The sequence below is a fragment of the Suricata suricatta genome, chromosome 9 (assembly GCF_006229205.1).
Source record: "Suricata suricatta isolate VVHF042 chromosome 9, meerkat_22Aug2017_6uvM2_HiC, whole genome shotgun sequence".
Lineage (NCBI taxonomy): Eukaryota > Metazoa > Chordata > Mammalia > Carnivora > Herpestidae > Suricata > Suricata suricatta.
This window is the reverse complement of record NC_043708.1, coordinates 136,230,016-136,246,146: the sequence shown is the minus strand read 5'-3', so window position 1 is coordinate 136,246,146 and position 16,131 is coordinate 136,230,016. Positions and strand designations below refer to the sequence as shown.

Here is a 16,131-nt window from a genome sequence, read left to right as displayed (position 1 = left end):
AAGCCTGCAACACAACACATGTTCTTCAAGGACAGAATCTCACTTAGAACTTGACCTCCCTAGTTCCAATCCCTGATCTCCGATGGTCTTACTGTGTGTTTCTCTCAAGGAACATAAGAGGTTGCTTCTCACCTGAGCAAAATACTCTTCTGATATGCGCGCGGCCCACTCAATGCACTGCTCCCGTGGCCGGCAGGGGTTGGACACGTCTGCACACTTGATCAGCATCCGTTTGATCAGAGTCCGGTTCTCCGGAGTCCGGAGCATGGTGTTTATGGCTTCCTCATCCTTATTCATTTCCTAAAACATGAGTGAGATTCAAAGCAATCCAAGTGGGCTCCCTGGTACCAAGCAGCTGGGGCCCCACTGTATGCCAGGAAGGCGCTGCCGGGATCTACCCGTGAAGGTTTCACGGGACAGCGTGGAAGGTACCAGAGCATGGAGCTCAGCCCCTCACCCGACAGAAAGGGAAACCAAGGCCCAGCAAGATCCGAGCAGGACCCAAGAGCAGAGGATGGCACTGGAAGTTAGTCTCTGTGCCCCTCCCCTCTCGGCTCTTTCTTCTCATCTTCCCATTTAGAGATTTCTCACAGTTGCTTTTTCTTTGGCCTAGCTCTGCTGCTCCCCCTTGGGACAGGAGTGGCGTCTTACTAAACCTACTAAAACAAAAGAACGTGAACCCTAAACATAAAGGCTTCTCTGCCCTGCCCGGGCTGCCTGCTTCACACAAGCGCGCCCCTCACCCAGCCCACGGGAGGTATGGTCTTGAGAATTAGCCGTCAGGGCACCAAGATTGTGTCAGGTTTGGTGATACTTCTGTAAAAGTTAGTCTCTTCTGATGGGCACCCGTGAACAGACTGACGGTAGGCATGAAAAGCAGCATTATTTACTGTTACATTTTCTAGAAGAGGGCGCTGGGACTCAGAGAGCGGGGAGACGTGTCCACAACTCCCCAGCTGAGCCAGGAGAAGGACTGAAGGTGGACTTTTAGTCCTGGGGCCCTGTCCGTCCACAGCGCTACATGCCGCCTGGTGTAGGAGCCCCTCTGGCATGGATTCATAACCCGCGGGTGATAGGCCCCGGTTGGAAGAAGGAGGACAGAGACAAAGAGCGCGGTCAGGGACGTGCCAGGCTCTTCATGCCACTCACGTGACTTCCCACAAGTCTAAAAAGGCCTGATGGTCCCAGAGGACAGACATGCCATCAAGATGGGCACGTGCCCACCCAGAGCCGACCCTCCCAAGGCTGGCTCAACAGGGCTCCTCGCCCCAAGGTCTCCCCAGCAGCCAGCTTCCTGCTGACTCGGCTCTGCAGCTGGGTGACCCCCCTTCTGTCCTGTCAGCTGCCTGCTCCTGTATTAACTACTCTGTCCCTGCTCTGGGCCACGAGATGGGTTTCCAGTCCCTCGGAAGTAACCCCAAGTACTAACAGATGAGACACGTGACTTTCAGGTGGACCAGAACATGTAGCCGAGTCTCAGAACTGTGCCAACTCTATGGAAGAAACAAGGCTGTGGCCGAAGTCAGCCAGGGGCAGTGGCCCAGGTGACACGCTATCCAGGACCAGTGGAGCCACTAACAAAGGTTGGTGCGGGTGCCTCTGGGAAGGGAAGTTGAAGCAGGCTGACAAACGGGGAGAAGAGAGCAGGAGGAAGGGAGCAGAGTTCTCAATAGGTTTCCAAGGTCGCACAGGGGACAAGGGTGAATGAGCCCAAAGCCAGGGACAAAAGCCACAGTCAAAAGAATCACAGAGGTAAAGTGGGGCTAGAATTCAAGGAACTGTGACCCTGGCCCCCTGGGACACCATCCTGAGGAGGGTGACGGCTCTCAGGACAGTGGCGGAGCGGTGAGGAGGGCAGTGGGGAAGGATGTTCAGGGTGTGTGGCGCAGGTGGAAGCTCCTCGAAGGACCATGAGGACAGAGGTGGCAGGTAGTGACCTCAGGCTGCACCTGGTAGACTCAGGTCCCGTTCCTGAGATTGATCACACCCATTCTACAGACGGGAATGGTGAAGAACGCAGCTGGGAACCCAGATCTGTCTGCTTCTGTAGCTTGGTCCCCTGCCTGGCCAGAGGCTTACTGGTGTCTTTGCCAGGCAGCTGTTGGGGACTCCAGGCCTCAAATCCAGAAATGGGGGGGGCAACAAAAATGTACCTTAGGACCAAACTCCAGGCTCCTTCTCAACCTCTACCCTCCCGTGACAGAGCCCCACAGAGGCGAGCGGCTGCTAGGACAGCATGGACACGGGGGTGGGGGGTGAGACCCCTCAAGGGCGCCCCAGAATGCCGAAGGAGGGAGGAAGGGGGCGTGTGTGAGAAAGGGCATAGGAATGGCCCGCCCACCTAAAGTTAGCTTCCGAGTTTCTCCATCTCTTTTTGGAGGTCTCATTTTTTTCCTGCCAAGTTTTTACCCTTCAAATGATTTTTCAACCAGTGGAAATTAAATCCAGCAACCCTGTTTGGGGAAATCCCTGCACAGCTCATACCCCGCCGCCCCCACCCCCCACCCCCCGGTGCTCCTTGCCCTCAGTCTCCCTTACCCCGTTTTCTTCTAGGGCCGCCAGGGGCTTGTTGATGCTGTTGACAAATTTGTTGACGTGTTCGAAGTGCTTTGTCATCTCCGTGGCTAAGACCATGTCGATGATACCTTGGCGCAGCGTCCGATACTCATTCCTGTTTCAGACAACAAACACGAGGGCGCTACACGTGACTCCTCCGGACCAGACAGGCCCTGAGCAGTGCGCCATCTGGGGTCGCGGCTGCAGAGCTAGGATTCTCATGTCCCTGGAGTCGCAGAGGACACACTGAAACAAGGTCGTTAGCGAGGGGAAACTGACGTGAAAATCAAGAAATTCCAGGGCACGACTTTACAGGCCCATGGTCCCAGGAGGAGGAGGACACGGCCGAGCTCGGTGGCTCTGAAGGACGTACCCCCACAGACGAGCCTTGAGATCCAGCATCGTCAGGGCCCAGACGCTTGGAGGGAAGCCCTTCTGCCAGAGAAACTCGCAGGGACACTTCCTCCGGCCCTGGTTAGGTCTGGCTCACCTCTTTCCTCCAGTCACCCCATTCCTTTCCCTGGACACAACCCGAGTTAGCAGGTCTCGTCTATTTTCCCAGGGATAACTAGTGTATATACCAGCAATGATGAATGAAGCCTACTGAAATTCTAAAACAGGGCAAGAGAGAGTTTTGTAAAATCAAATCTTTTTGCATAAAGCGTTCCTTACAAACCCAAGTTACTAAGTGCAGGTCCCTCCCCTGGACGAGGGTCCAGTGATGGACTGAAGGCACAGGACACCAGGAGCTTATGGAGCTAAAGAAGCAAATGAGACGTTAGACAAGTAATGACAAATGACTGATTAAACACGTGCCCAGTGCTGTGAAGGAACCTGGCACTGACTGGCCATTAGCAGGGAAGGCCTCCTCAGAGTCCCAAGTGAACACCGACCAGGCCGAGAAGGGCATGGGTGCAGAGGGCAGAGTCCGGAGGAGACATGGAAGGGGACAGCCTCTCTGAGTCTCTAAGAGCTCAAGATGACACCCCAAGGCGGCAAGGACAGTGCTGGCAAGACCCGAAGCTGCTGCGCCCCGAAAGCCTCGGGAAGCCACCATGGACCACATCCTGGGCACGCTCGAGTCTGTTATGGGCGGGGCAGACCGTGCAGGGGGAAGGTGAGGGGCGTGGGAAGTGACGGCGAGCTTCTTTCTGGAGGGTGATGGCCACACGGATCTGAATGTACAGACCCCGACCGTGCACTTCGGACAGGTGAGCACTACTGCACGGAACTGCGTCTCACAGAGGCCGGAGGGACCGGCGTGCTCCCCGCCCCGTGCTCCCCGCTCCGTGCTCCCACCTCTCCATGTTCTGGAAGATGTTGCACTTGCCCTCGCGGGCGGTCAGCTGGAAGGCCAGGGCCGCGTGGTGGCTCTCCAGCACGGCGGTATCGTTGTACAGGATGGCCAGCTCGCTGCCAGCGTTGCACAGGAAGGAGTTGGTCCTGCCGGGGTGGTCCACGTCGTGGACGGCGGCTGCAATGAGGGCAGCGACCTCGTCAACCGGATCTAACGTTTGCTGCAAACAAGAGAGCTTTTCAGAACGGGGCAGGGCGCGGAAAGCAGGGACGCCTGCGGTGGAGTCGGCTCTCTGCCCCCTTACTCTCAGGAACAGAGGTTCCAGATTTCCAAGAAAAGCCTGTCGTTGGGCACAGCCCGTTATCCTGTCCCCCCCGAAACAGCGTTGTGTTCGTACTTGGTAATCAGGGCATGGGGTCTGATTCTCCGTCCCACACAGGCTCAGACTCAGCAAAGTACGAGGTGTCCCCGACACAGCCGGGGTCACGTCCTCAGCCACATCACAAAAAACATCTGAGACACTGACTTGGGCCAACAGAAACCAGTGTCACTACCAGAGAGGGAAATTGCTTACGATGTACAAGTCTTTGAAAAGGATGATGTAACATGGAAATAGTCCTTAAAGGGCCAAAGACCTCACCTGACCATCTTGAGTCCGGAACCTGCTTTGGATGAATTCAACTGGTAAGTTAAGCTCTACGACCATGGCATTGACCGAAGTGGTCTGGCACTTGCTGCATTTCTCGATTCGTTTGGTTAGAATTTAATTTTCTTGGTTGTTTCAAAAAACCATTTTGGATTATCATCTTGCCCTTCTCATTCTGTAGGCCTTGATATATTTAAAACATTTTCTCATTGGTAGTGGCTGGTATTTTTTAACTTAACTTTTTAGTTACAATTTAGTTACAATTGTTCTGCTGTGTGAAGGTTAGAAAATATAGCCTATGAAATTCCCAAGTTTATTAAGACCTTCATTGTGTCCCGGGAACAGCCCATTTTTGGAAACATTCTACAGACGCTTGAAAGGAAGGTGAAGATCTAACCAGTCTTGAAAATTAAAATTGAAATTCAATAGTTTTAACTTTAAATGGGTGAAGTGTATATGGATTATATCTCAGTAAGTGCTGTTTAACTTACCTTTCTAAGTATCTATTTGCATGTTATCTACAGAGTAGTTCAAAAGCACTAAATCATAGTAAAAATTACCTTTATACACGGATTCCTACAGATACGGACAGCCCTCCGGGCCGCGCTGGCCTTTGTTTTCAGACTTTTATGGAAGACAGTTCTCTCTCTGGACTCTCAGTGGTGCCTGTGGTCTCAGTCATGGTCATGCTATCGTCTCCCACACCCGAGTCCCCTGTCATGGAGGACAGCGTGGCCGGGCGGGCGCTTGCCCTCGCTCCGCCTGCCTGCCGGCCACGACACTACACCTTCTCACCCCTCCAGGAGCCCAGTCCTTAGAGCAGAAGGAGCAAACCACATATATAGGTACTTTTTTTTTTTTTTTTATCTAGGTTCTTCTAAAAGTGAAATAAATGGCCAGGCTGCGGGAACTCCCTGGACCCTCTGGGCCATGCTATGCTGGACGTTGAAGGAAAGACCCCAAAAGTTGGCGAATCAGCACTAGTCTAGTTGCTGCTTGGACAATTTCCCTAATGAAGTAATTTCCAACATGAAAAGCTTTTTCAGGAAGCTCAGTTCGGGAGTGGCCGGGGAGTGGCACCTTTCCCCTGCTCTCTCCACACTACAGCCCCTTCTCACCGTCTCTGCCCTGCGGCCTCAAAGCTGCTGGCCGGGGCCCGGCAGACGGAGCCAGCTGTGACTGGCCACCAGTAGGTGCCAGTGGCCACTGCAGCAGGACAGGCACTGGGGATGCAAGAGGAACCTGCTGGCCGCACGGAGCGGATGGACTGGTAAGGAGGTGAGATCAGGAACGTGGCCACAAGGAGTGAGCACGTAGCAAAGGGCATCTAAGTCAGTTCCGGGGCAAGGCTTCCCAGAGGAACAAAGGCTGCTGTGGATCCCTGAAGGACGGGGGGGGGGGGACACACGGGGACCAGCCAGCATGTCCCACATGTGGCCCGTGTGTCTGGAAGCTGTGAACACCATCCCGTGGAGTTTTAATGCTTCAATCCTGGAGGGGGCGGGAGGCGGCTCCTGGGACCAACACGGTCAGAGGTACTGTTTCGGAAAGCTCGCGCCGGCAGCAGGGGAAGGGGGCTCAGGAGTTCTCCCCTGGCGCCGTGTAGACAAGAAAGGACGGGGCCCCGCTAGGAGGGAAGGGGGGCATTACAAGGCGGACAGAACCCTGCGGACGCAGAGGCTAGAGGAGGCAAGGTCACATGGTCTCCTGGGGGCCAGCGGCTGGGGGAGAGGATAGAATGGAAAATGCTGCCCGGCTTCTGACCTAGGTCTCCTCTTGGCTGATGGAACGCTGGACCAGGCTGGCAACCGCCGCGGGAGCAGTGCTGGGTAAGGATGAACTTGGTCTCAAACCCCGCTGACAGGGCGGGACAGGGCGGGCGGGGGGCTGTACCTTGGCTGCAGGCTCAGGGTGAGACCCTGGTAGAACAGCCCTCTCTATTCCTGCCCAGGTCGACTGCACAGAGCTGTCCGGCGGGCGGCATGCAGGCCGGGACCGCTCCAGCAGTCACGCCGCACGGCAACCTGGCCGAGAAGGCGCCCCTCCCGCTGCCCTGCCCGCGGGCACGCGCCCCGCTCACCTTTATCCTCTCCTTGCAGAGGAAGTAGGCGGTGGCGTGGAGCACGTCGGCGGCGTGCGTGGAGTTGTGGTAGGGGTTACAGGAGTGGTAATTGGCTTCGATTATCTGCAGCCACGATCTCAGCGTCGCCTCAGAGCAGTTCAAGAATTCACAGATCCCAAAGCGGGCGAACATTTTGAGACCGAGATAAATCAAAGGCCTACAGAGAAAAACGTCCACAGCATTAAAACAAAGAAACAGGCAAAGGGTGTGGAGCCCCAGAGAGTTCAGACCCGGCCAGCAAACCCGAGCCCGGCTTCAGCGAGCGTGTGGGCCGGGGAGGCTGCCTCTCCGGGGCCCCCCGGCAGCCAACACCCGACACCGGCCAGAGCTCTGGGCCCGGGCTCCCCACCCTGGGGCCCGGTGTGCCGGCCCTGCCCATCTTCCTTCAGGGACTCCTACTCGCACCAGTAGATTCCTCAGAATCCACGTGACGTGGCCTTGAACCCTATCCTCCCCTTTGGACTTGCTGGACCTGTGTTATTGGCCAGATGTCCTGTCTAGAAGCAAAGAACGCTTCCGCTGCCTACAAGCCAGATACTGTCACTGGTCACAAAACGGCCCCAACAATCTGGCGCTGGGTGCTGCAGCTGGATGCAGTTTCCCTGAGAAGGTGACCAACTGGCCGCCAGGCCCAGCCCTTCCTTGACAAGTTCCCTCCGTCCAGCATCTGGCCTTTGGCTTGGAAGGCCAAGCAGCGGCTCCGCTGAGGCGGCGTCCGGAGGCCCAGGCGTGCAGGGACCCGCGGTGGCCTGGCTCCCAGGAACGTGGCGGCGCTAGCACGTAAGGCGGAGCGCGTTCCTCCCGCCACCCTGCCCACACGGGGTGCACGGGACAGAATGTATCGGAGGCCTGACGCCTGGTGGGCATGATCGAAGGATGGAGGCCAGATGGGGACAGTTCACCCAGACTGGAAGGACCTCTGAGGAGTGGGCCATCAGGGGACATGTGTCCCACAGGTCCCTGCAGGCCTTGCACCCTGAAAGCACAGCCCTGCCCAGTGTGCCCAGCCAGCCAGCCGCGTTAGCCAGCTCTGCTCTTCCCTCCAGGTGCGAAACTCCTGGTAAAATCCCAGGGCCATCCCCACTCTGTGTGAGTGTACTCACATCAGGATGTAGAGTTCGGTGTGTCCCCACGCCTGTCACCAACACTGCGACATGGGGACAATTCTTAGCTCTGGGCTCTGAGCTGGGCTCCTGCCACTTTCAGTGCACTGCCCCTGCACATCTGTATTTAAAACCCCTGCCACTTAGAGACATCACGTCACTTGGTCAACTTCACATGGGCCACGAGTGGTCAGCCCTGCTCCTCCCCTGCAAGCCCTGTCCCTGCCCAGGGCCTGGCCTGGGCGGACCCCGTGCTCCTTGGAGTGCTCTTTCTACAGACCCCCTAGGGGCCGGGCTCCACGGGGACGCACCTTCTCTGTGTGGCGGCCTCCAGTTCAAAAATATCAAAGTCCCAGTACTCCTCATTTTCCATGGCCCGAGCGATCCGGGGAGGGACATCGTGCAGGGAGAGGGGGGTTCCGATGCCGCTGGGCATCTGCTGCAGGCCTGCAAGGTGACGGGATTTAGAGAACGAGACTCACGGGCTTCCCAGCGGCAACCGCTCCTGAGGGAGGCCAGTCCCCCTTCCGGGGCAGCTCTCGTGTGCCGGGTTCATGCCCGACCATCAAACTTCTCACTGCAGAGAACAGTCACCTGAGTGGCGCTGGGGTGACTCAGTCGCTTCTTAAACCTCCAACTCTTGGTGTTGGCTCAGGTCATGATCTCATGGTTCGTGAGATCGAGCCCTGTGCTGACAGCTCAGAGCCTACTTAGGATTCTCTCTCTGTCCCTCCCCCTGCTTGCACGTGATCTCTCAAAAGAAACTTAAATGATGAAAATTTATTAAAGGAAAATTTAAGTGCCACTGTAACATTAACTTTTTAATTTTTTGGATCACTGTTAACACTTACTTTTTGTTGCAAGAACATATTCATTCCCGGAAAGTCTTCGCAAACCATCCTGATAAAAATAAGGAAACAAGAAAAAGAGAAGTCACAACTATTCTTTACCTTTTTTTTTCATTTTTAAAATGTTTTTATTTTTGAGAGAGCAAGAGACAGAGCATGAGCAGTGGGGACAGAGAAACAAGGAGACACAGAATCGGAAGCAGACTCCAGGCTCTGAGCTGTCAGCACAAAGCCCAACATGGGGCTCAACTCACGAAGCACGAGATCATGACCTGAGCTGAACTTGCACTTCAGCTTCACTGACTGAGCCCCCTGGGCGCCCCAGCTATTCTTTCCCTCTTGAAAACGCTGGGAGGGACAGCTGGTCCCAGAGGGCAGCCTTTCCAGCAGCGCACCCCCAGGTTCCCGGCTCCCCGGGGTGGACCACTGCACGCAGTCACCTAACACAGACCATGAGGCCTGAGGCCGGGAAACCTGGCTGAACTCGGGTAGCACCAGGGGGTGAAGGCCCCCACAGCCCAGCATTCTTGTGGGCTCTCAGCGCTGGTTCAGTTTCTTAGGGACTACTGGCCTCTGCCGTCAAGCCTTCCCCACCATCTCCTTGCTACGCTCCTCACTGCAATGGACACCGGAATTCCTTGAGAACACTGGACTCTTCCGGGCCCTCTACGCCCCTCACTCCCCCGGCGGCCTCTCAGGGTGAGCGGCCTCCTGCCTTCCCTTGCACCCCAGCCCTCGCCTACGGCTGCAGGAGCCTGTGCCTCAAACAGGCAAGACCACGGTTACACATTACTGTCACTGGGCACCACTCCACCCTTCAGAGGACTGCCTAAGAGATGAGGTGAACTTCAGAAAGCAGGCAAGGGGAGGGGAATTTGTTGTGGTTTGTTTTTTTTTGTTTGTTTTGGTGGCAGGGAGGTGGTGAATTTTACTTCTGACCAAGACAAAAGGTGACAGGCAAAGATGGAATGATGTTTTCCACAGAGCTGTTCTTCCCTTGTGAGACCTCTGCTAGACAGGCCCGAGGAGGCGTCCCGGACCGCCGAGAGTGCACGGCACGGAGCCAAGTCTGCGAGGATGTTTGGGAAGGAACCCGAGCCCCAGGCCCTGGTGTCTCTTTAAACGTATATAGTCCTGTCCCGCCAGTGGTATGAAATGTTTTATAGATGTGTTTTTGCTGCCTCAATTTTCACAATATGTACAGTTGTTTAATTGAAATAAACTCCTCACAGAACCCCTAAGCAAGAGAACATGCCCCTCGCTCCTCCGCTTCAGCCCATGGTCTCCCGGGGCGGACGCAGCGGGTGGGCGATGGCTCTGGCCGGAGCGCAGCTGAGCCCAGGTGGTGGCGGGGTTCGGGCCACGACAGCCCTGCGTACACGGAGCTCTTGTGGCCTAGCCCCTCAACACATAACCTCTGGGAAGCCAAACAAGAAAATCAGGCTCTACCCAGCGGCCAGGCCAAGTACACTTACAGACATTAAGCCCCCAACAAGGTCACTGGCATGAGGATCATCGTCCTTAGCACCGAACTGTGGCGAATATAATTCAGTGGTTCTCAGAATTTCCAGCACTCGGTCTAAGGCTTCTGTCACGGGCACGGGGCTGCTTTCCTGGGCGGCGTTGATGATGTTGATTACCTGCAGAATGGAAGAAGACGTGAGTGTCACTACCTCCCGAACGGCGGGAGGGCAGTGCGGAGGGGTGGGCTGGCAGGGGCGCTCGGCGCCGACTCCAGACTAAGTATGACGTTCATGTCACGTCCCCTCTTCAGAGGAGGCGGCTCTGTGCGACTGTGAGCACACGACTTCCAATGCGCAGCTGTTTCTAGAAACAGTCCGCCAAGAGGACGAGGGGCTGCGAGGGGTGGGGGGGTGCCCGCCGCTTCACCTTGGTGATGGGCGCCTCGATCGTCATGGAATGAATCCGGGCCATGGAGGAGTGCCGCCTCTGGCTGCTGGCTGCAGAGAGAGCACGAGATGCGGAGCTCAGGGGAGGTGCAGCCCCAGGCTCTGCGCCCCCCTCGCTCCCCCCCACCCTGGGCCCCCATGTGCTCTGCTGCTTCACCAAGGGCTGGAATGAGAGCTGCTGGTCCCCTGGCTTCCGCCCCGTCCCAGGGAGTCCGGGTTCTGCCAGAAGCAGCCTGCTCCCTTTAGTCCTAGGCACTAGGATGCACGTGTCCCCCCAGCCTGACCCTCTGATGTCACAGGCTGGAGGAAAAACAGAGGAAACAATCTAGCAAGTCAAGGCCAAACACTTAGCCTCTTTTTGTGTTTACAACAATAAAGCTTTTAATACTCAGCTTGCCGCGATCCAGGAGCAAAACTGTTCCGGAAGACAAAGCCACACTGGCTCTTTGTTTCATGCATGGCAGGAGCGATTACTACAATTCACCATTAACTGAAATCCACGAATTTTGGGTTAAATTTCTCAAGGCACCTTTTGGGGTTTTCACTGTGAGGCTTAATCTAGACCAACTAGGTAAATACCGTAGGTGAGGCAGCAGCCCTCGGGCTCAGCCTGAAGTCTGTGGATTTTCTGTTTCTACTGTCAAGATAGGGCTCCTCTGGGGGAAAGGGAAGGCCGGGCAGTGCTCAGACAGAAAAAAAAGGACACAGAGTTCTGTGTGTCTCCCTTGAAAGCCCCACTGTCAGGCCGAATGCTGTTTACCAGAGACCTTCAGGGGCCACAGGCCGGTCCAAAGCCCGATACGTCAACCTCGTTTTACCAAACTCAGGTCAGAGGAGAAACACTGCAAGATTAACCAACTCAGGGGCTCTCAAATGCTTGAAATTTGGGGGACCCACAACACTCCCTAAATCTAATTCTGGTGACCAGCATATGGCTGCCAGCTTTCCGTTCTACCTATAAGGTCATTAAACCAAAAAATAATAACCACTATTTCATTACTATGTCATAAAAGGACCTGTTCTCATTTAAAAATGTAACAAAATAGGGAGGTGGGGGACCTGGGCGGCTCAGGTCATGATCTTGTGGTTCACAGGTTTGAGCCCCGTATCGGGCTCTGTGCTGACAGTTCAGAGCCTGGAGCCTGCTTCCGATTCTGTGTCTCCCTGTTTGTCTCTGCTGCTCATGCTCTGTCTCTTGCTCTCTCAAAAATAAACATTAAAAAAATAATCTAACAAAAGGGGCATCTACTGGTAAGAATGAAGAAAAAAGCATAAAGAAGAAATAAAGGTCATAAAAGCTGTCCTGTGTGTGCACAAAACCCAAAGGAGTCTACAGCCAGCGAGTAAGTTTATGAAGATTACTGGGTACAAGGTCAGTACACAGAAGCCACTTATATTTACGAACATGTGTAAGGAAAGATGCACAGGATTTACACACTGAAAATGCAAACCACTGAGAGGAAATAAAAACAGCCTAGAGCCACAGAGTAGATCCAGGGTTTGAAAAATTCCGTATCACTGAGCTTTCCATTTTCCCCTAAATTGATCTGAGGATTCAAGACATTCTTAGACAAAACCCCAGGAACCCCAGGCGGCCGCTTGTGTGTAAAGTAACAAGCTGATTCTAAATCTTCTGTGGAAACGCACAGGACTTGGAAAAGCCCAGACAACCTTGAAGAACAACCTGGTCACCAGACATGGAGCCTGGAGAGGCTGCAGCAATGGACGGTGGTGGCGGTGCGGGCACAGCCCGAGAGAACAGTGAGACAGGAGAGTCCAGAAGATGACCGTATGGCTCTGGAGCCCTCGTTAACACTAATGGCACTGCTGCAAAAGATGGTATTTTCCAATATGCTCAGGGGCCACTGGAGCCCATGTGTGGAGAAACTTCAACCTTGAGCCCTGCCCTCCCCAGTTAGACTCATGTGAAATGGATCACAGACCTAAGGTGAAAGAGAACAATAAAGATTCTACAAGAAAACCTAAGAGAATATCTTCATGACCTTGGGATGGGGAAAGATTTCCTGAACAGGGCATAAAAAGAGCACCAGCTATGATAGAAAACCCCAATAGAAAGAGCTTTATTAAAATTAAGAACTTCTGTTCTTTAAAGACCACTAAGAGTGAAAAGGAAAACCACAGACTAAAATATATTTGTGATGCACATATCCAAAAGAAGACCCATATCCAAGATATATAAAGAATTCCAGGGTGCCTGGGTGGCTCAGTTAAACGTCCAAGTCCTTTTTAATTTTGATGTCTGTTTATCTTGAGAGTGAGAGGGATGACAGGGAAAGGGAGGGGGGCCCCGAACAGGCTCCACAGCATCAGCTCAGAGCCTGACACAGCCTCGATCCCACGAACCATGAGATCGTGACCTGAGCGGAAACCAAGGGTCAGACGCTTCACTGAGCCATCCAGGGGGGCCCGCCCCAGCACCCAACTCCTGAGTCTGGCTCAGGTGATGATCTCACTGTTGAGAGATCGAGCCCCATGCTGAGTGTGGAGCCTGCCTGGGGTCCTCTCGCTCTCCCTTTCTCTCCGCCCCTTCCCTGCTCCCTCTCCCAAAATAAATAAGTAAACATTAAAAAATACAGTATGTAAGAAATTCCTATAAGCCAACAAGATAAATCCAATTATAAAAACAGGCACAATATCTGAACAGCACTTCACAAAAGAGGATTTCCAAATGGTAAGCGTACAGTCTCATTAGTCATCAGGAAAGTTACAATTAAACCATATGCACCAGAATTGCCGGAATTTAAAATGCTGAGCTAACCAAGTCGGGAAGGCTGCGGAGCACCCGGAACGCCCTCACCTCAGCGACAGGGGGTGACCTGGAACAACTTCCGCCAGAGAGGCGTCTGCAGCCGCCCGAGGGCCGCATCCCACTTCTAGGCAGGATGGGGACGCCCGCGTCCACCCACCAGGAAGACTGGTCTAGAAACATTCACGCAGCCACCCTTTTTTTTTTTTTTTAAATAGGCTCTACGCCCAGCACAGTGCAGGGCTCAATGCGGGGCTCGAACTCACAACCCTGAGATCAAGACCCAGATGCTTCACCGACTGAGCCACCCATGCACCCCTGCAAGCCTTACTCTTAACGCCCGAAGTGGGAAGACGACCACAGACGCCTCCCCAAGGAGAACGCAGAAGGCGGCGCAGGCCTGCCGCAGGCCTGCCCAGCGCTACAGAGAGTGAGGTCCGGCCTCCCTGACCGCAGGGAGGGCTGGCACCGCCACCGCGCCAGCAGTGCGTGCCCTGTGCCGCCTCCGCGAAGCCCAGGAGGCCAACTTCACTTACGGTCCTAGGATCGGGCTGCCTCCGTCTGGTAGAAGGTGTGCGCACGTTTTCTTTATCTGCTTTGGGGGCGGTTACGGGAGTGTGCACAACAGTGGAAACTCACAGAGCTGAACATTCGGTATCTGAACCTCACTGTATGTACATTATAACTCCGTTAAAGAATAACAGTGACTAAAACCCAGAACCATCACAAGAAAAACGTTGAACTCTTAAAAGGACAGAGATGGACGGAGTCAGCCTAAGGACGGACAGAGGCCAGCCGGAGGAGCGGAGACGGCTGTGGGCGGGGGTGGCCTCGGCCCTGCCTGCCCTGCCCGAGGGAGGACCACAGGGACGCCCGGGTGGGGGCCGCTCCCGCCGGGCACCACGCACCTCACGTACCCCTCCCACAGCCTCTGTGGACAGCGCGCCTGCCGCCGGCTCACGGGGAGGAGACGCAGGCCCGGGAGCCTCCCCTCAAGGTTGTGCAGACAGTACAGGAAGCTGGGACTGGACTCAAGGTCATTCTGAAGCCAGAGCCATTTCCTGCCCTTGTGGGGGGGTCCTGTGCAGTCTCTGTGGTGCGGGACACACACACGTGTCTCACAGTAAACCTGAGGACACCCGATCTCTTGTATAATCTGAGTTGCCGTCGTCCTGGAAAGTTGTGGCTTTTGATCTACCGACCGCACACGCTTCCCCAGTCACCTTGGGGTCCAGGAAAGTACCCCGCCAGCAGAAATATTTGCCTGCACACTACTGTAACCATTTTCATTGCATTTTAAAAACTACTAAATCATTCAGGCCGCGTATCTATGTAATCTTAAAAGATTATATTCCAATTAAAACTTAGTATTTGCTTAATGAGGGTCTTTTCGCATCTTCAATTGCAGCTCACCTCCGCCACCAAAGGGGAGTTTCCATGGCAACCCACCACGGAATATGTTAAGAATTTCTAGATGCATTACGCGTTATCCATCCAATAACAGAGAAGAACAGACATCGACTATAGAATAGATACAGATATAGATCTAGAAAATCAATATAGAACAGAGAGTAGGATGTATCCATTCAAAGGCGGAGGACGGAGCCTGCGGCAGGAGGCAGGGGACACGGGCTGTAGAGCGCCCCCGTCCCGTCCCGAGCTGCAGGTGGATGGGGACCCGGAGGAGAGCCTGGGGACCGAGGGCCAGGTGTCCCCTCGTCTTCGCACCTACCTTCACTGGCTCGTGAGGCAACAGCTCGGACATCTAGCGAGCTTTTCCTTCTGTCTTTATGTCTGCCTGACTGATTATCTGTGGAAACAATTAAACTATAAATCACCTCTTCAAAGGGATTTTGACAACAGATTAGGAAAATTACCGATTTACAGTTTTTCAATAACAAAATGTGAGAATTAGAATACCATTTAAGAAGTCCCCCAAATCAACGGAATGCCCAGATTGAAGGCTTTGACCAATGAGGTTGGGGGCGGGGGGACTTTCTCAAAATGTTGCCCCCGGTTATAGTCACGAGCAAGTGCCCCACAGACTCCAGATGATGTCATTAGAGTCCTGGGACTTGCAGCCAAAACTAGAAGAAATGCACTCAGGAGTTTTCCTATTATACTTCTATATAATTGGGTAAAATGCTGAAAAATTTTTGATTCCCGCCCATCCTTGCCTCAAAGGGATTTCTGCTCTAGAATGACCCAGGGCCGAATGTCCCTCTTTTCAAGGGTAGCCCGGGAGCCCGGACCAGTCTGGGGTCTATTTCAAATGACAGGTTATCTTTGTCCCCAACCCCACCGCTCTTCCAGGCCGTCTCTGCCTCCTGTCTCCCTTGACCCCGTGCCGGTCAATGACAAAGCAGAGGTGACCTTGCTCCCCGTCCCCTCCTCTGTGCAGGTGCTACCTGGTGCTGAGCCTCTCCAATCTGTCCCCATTTCACAGACGAGGAAACTGGGAGCCTCCCTGCACACACGTCTCCTCTGCCTTCGCCTGCCCCCCCCCCCCTGCCCGAGTCCCGCTCAGCAGCGGGTCTGAAGGCAGGCCCCGAGCGTCTCTCCCCACCATCCCCACCGTCAGGAAGCTCCCTCACTGGCTCTCATTCACACGGGCACTGTTAGTGACCCTGCCAGGTGACTGATGACCTCCCTGTTCCTCCATCTGAAGGACACAGTTCAATTCTTACCGGACTTGACTGCAGCACTAGACACAGCTACGCACTCTTTCTGGAAACTCGCGGTTTGCGCACGTTCACCTTCTCCTGGTTCTCCTTCTGTCTCCTACTCCTCCTTCCTAGTCTCCCTTGTCCTCGGTCCCAAGGTTCTGTCCTCAGCCCTGCTTGTCCTCTCAGACGACACGTCTCCTCGGGAGAGCTCGTTTC

The 16,131-nt window shown here is 54.4% G+C and overlaps 1 protein-coding gene and 1 long non-coding RNA gene across 10 annotated transcripts in view; one reads left to right on the top strand and one right to left on the bottom strand.

Moving 5' to 3' along the window:
• Positions 1-16,131, bottom strand: part of PDE8A (phosphodiesterase 8A) — a 76,796-nt gene that overhangs the window by 18,055 nt on the left and 42,610 nt on the right. For all 9 annotated transcript variants that reach the window (XR_003913020.1, XR_003913019.1, XM_029950934.1 and 6 more), the window contains exons 11-19: positions 14,982-15,059; positions 10,463-10,533; positions 10,048-10,212; positions 8,576-8,624; positions 8,036-8,171; positions 6,580-6,778; positions 3,856-4,073; positions 2,539-2,671; positions 133-300 (exon numbers count right to left, since the gene is read on the bottom strand). Coding sequence is in view for 7 of the 9 variants with exons in the window: in XM_029950934.1 (XP_029806794.1) it covers positions 133-300; positions 2,539-2,671; positions 3,856-4,073; positions 6,580-6,778; positions 8,036-8,171; positions 8,576-8,624; positions 10,048-10,212; positions 10,463-10,533; positions 14,982-15,059 (1,217 nt within the window). In the remaining 2 variants the exon portion in view is untranslated. The remainder of the gene's footprint in view (positions 1-132; positions 301-2,538; positions 2,672-3,855; positions 4,074-6,579; positions 6,779-8,035; positions 8,172-8,575; positions 8,625-10,047; positions 10,213-10,462; positions 10,534-14,981; positions 15,060-16,131) is intronic.
• On the top strand, positions 4,041-8,357 carry LOC115301221. Its single transcript, XR_003913022.1, has 4 exons — positions 4,041-4,537; positions 5,371-5,769; positions 6,268-6,328; positions 6,451-8,357. It is a non-coding gene; the product is annotated as an uncharacterized LOC115301221 (long non-coding RNA).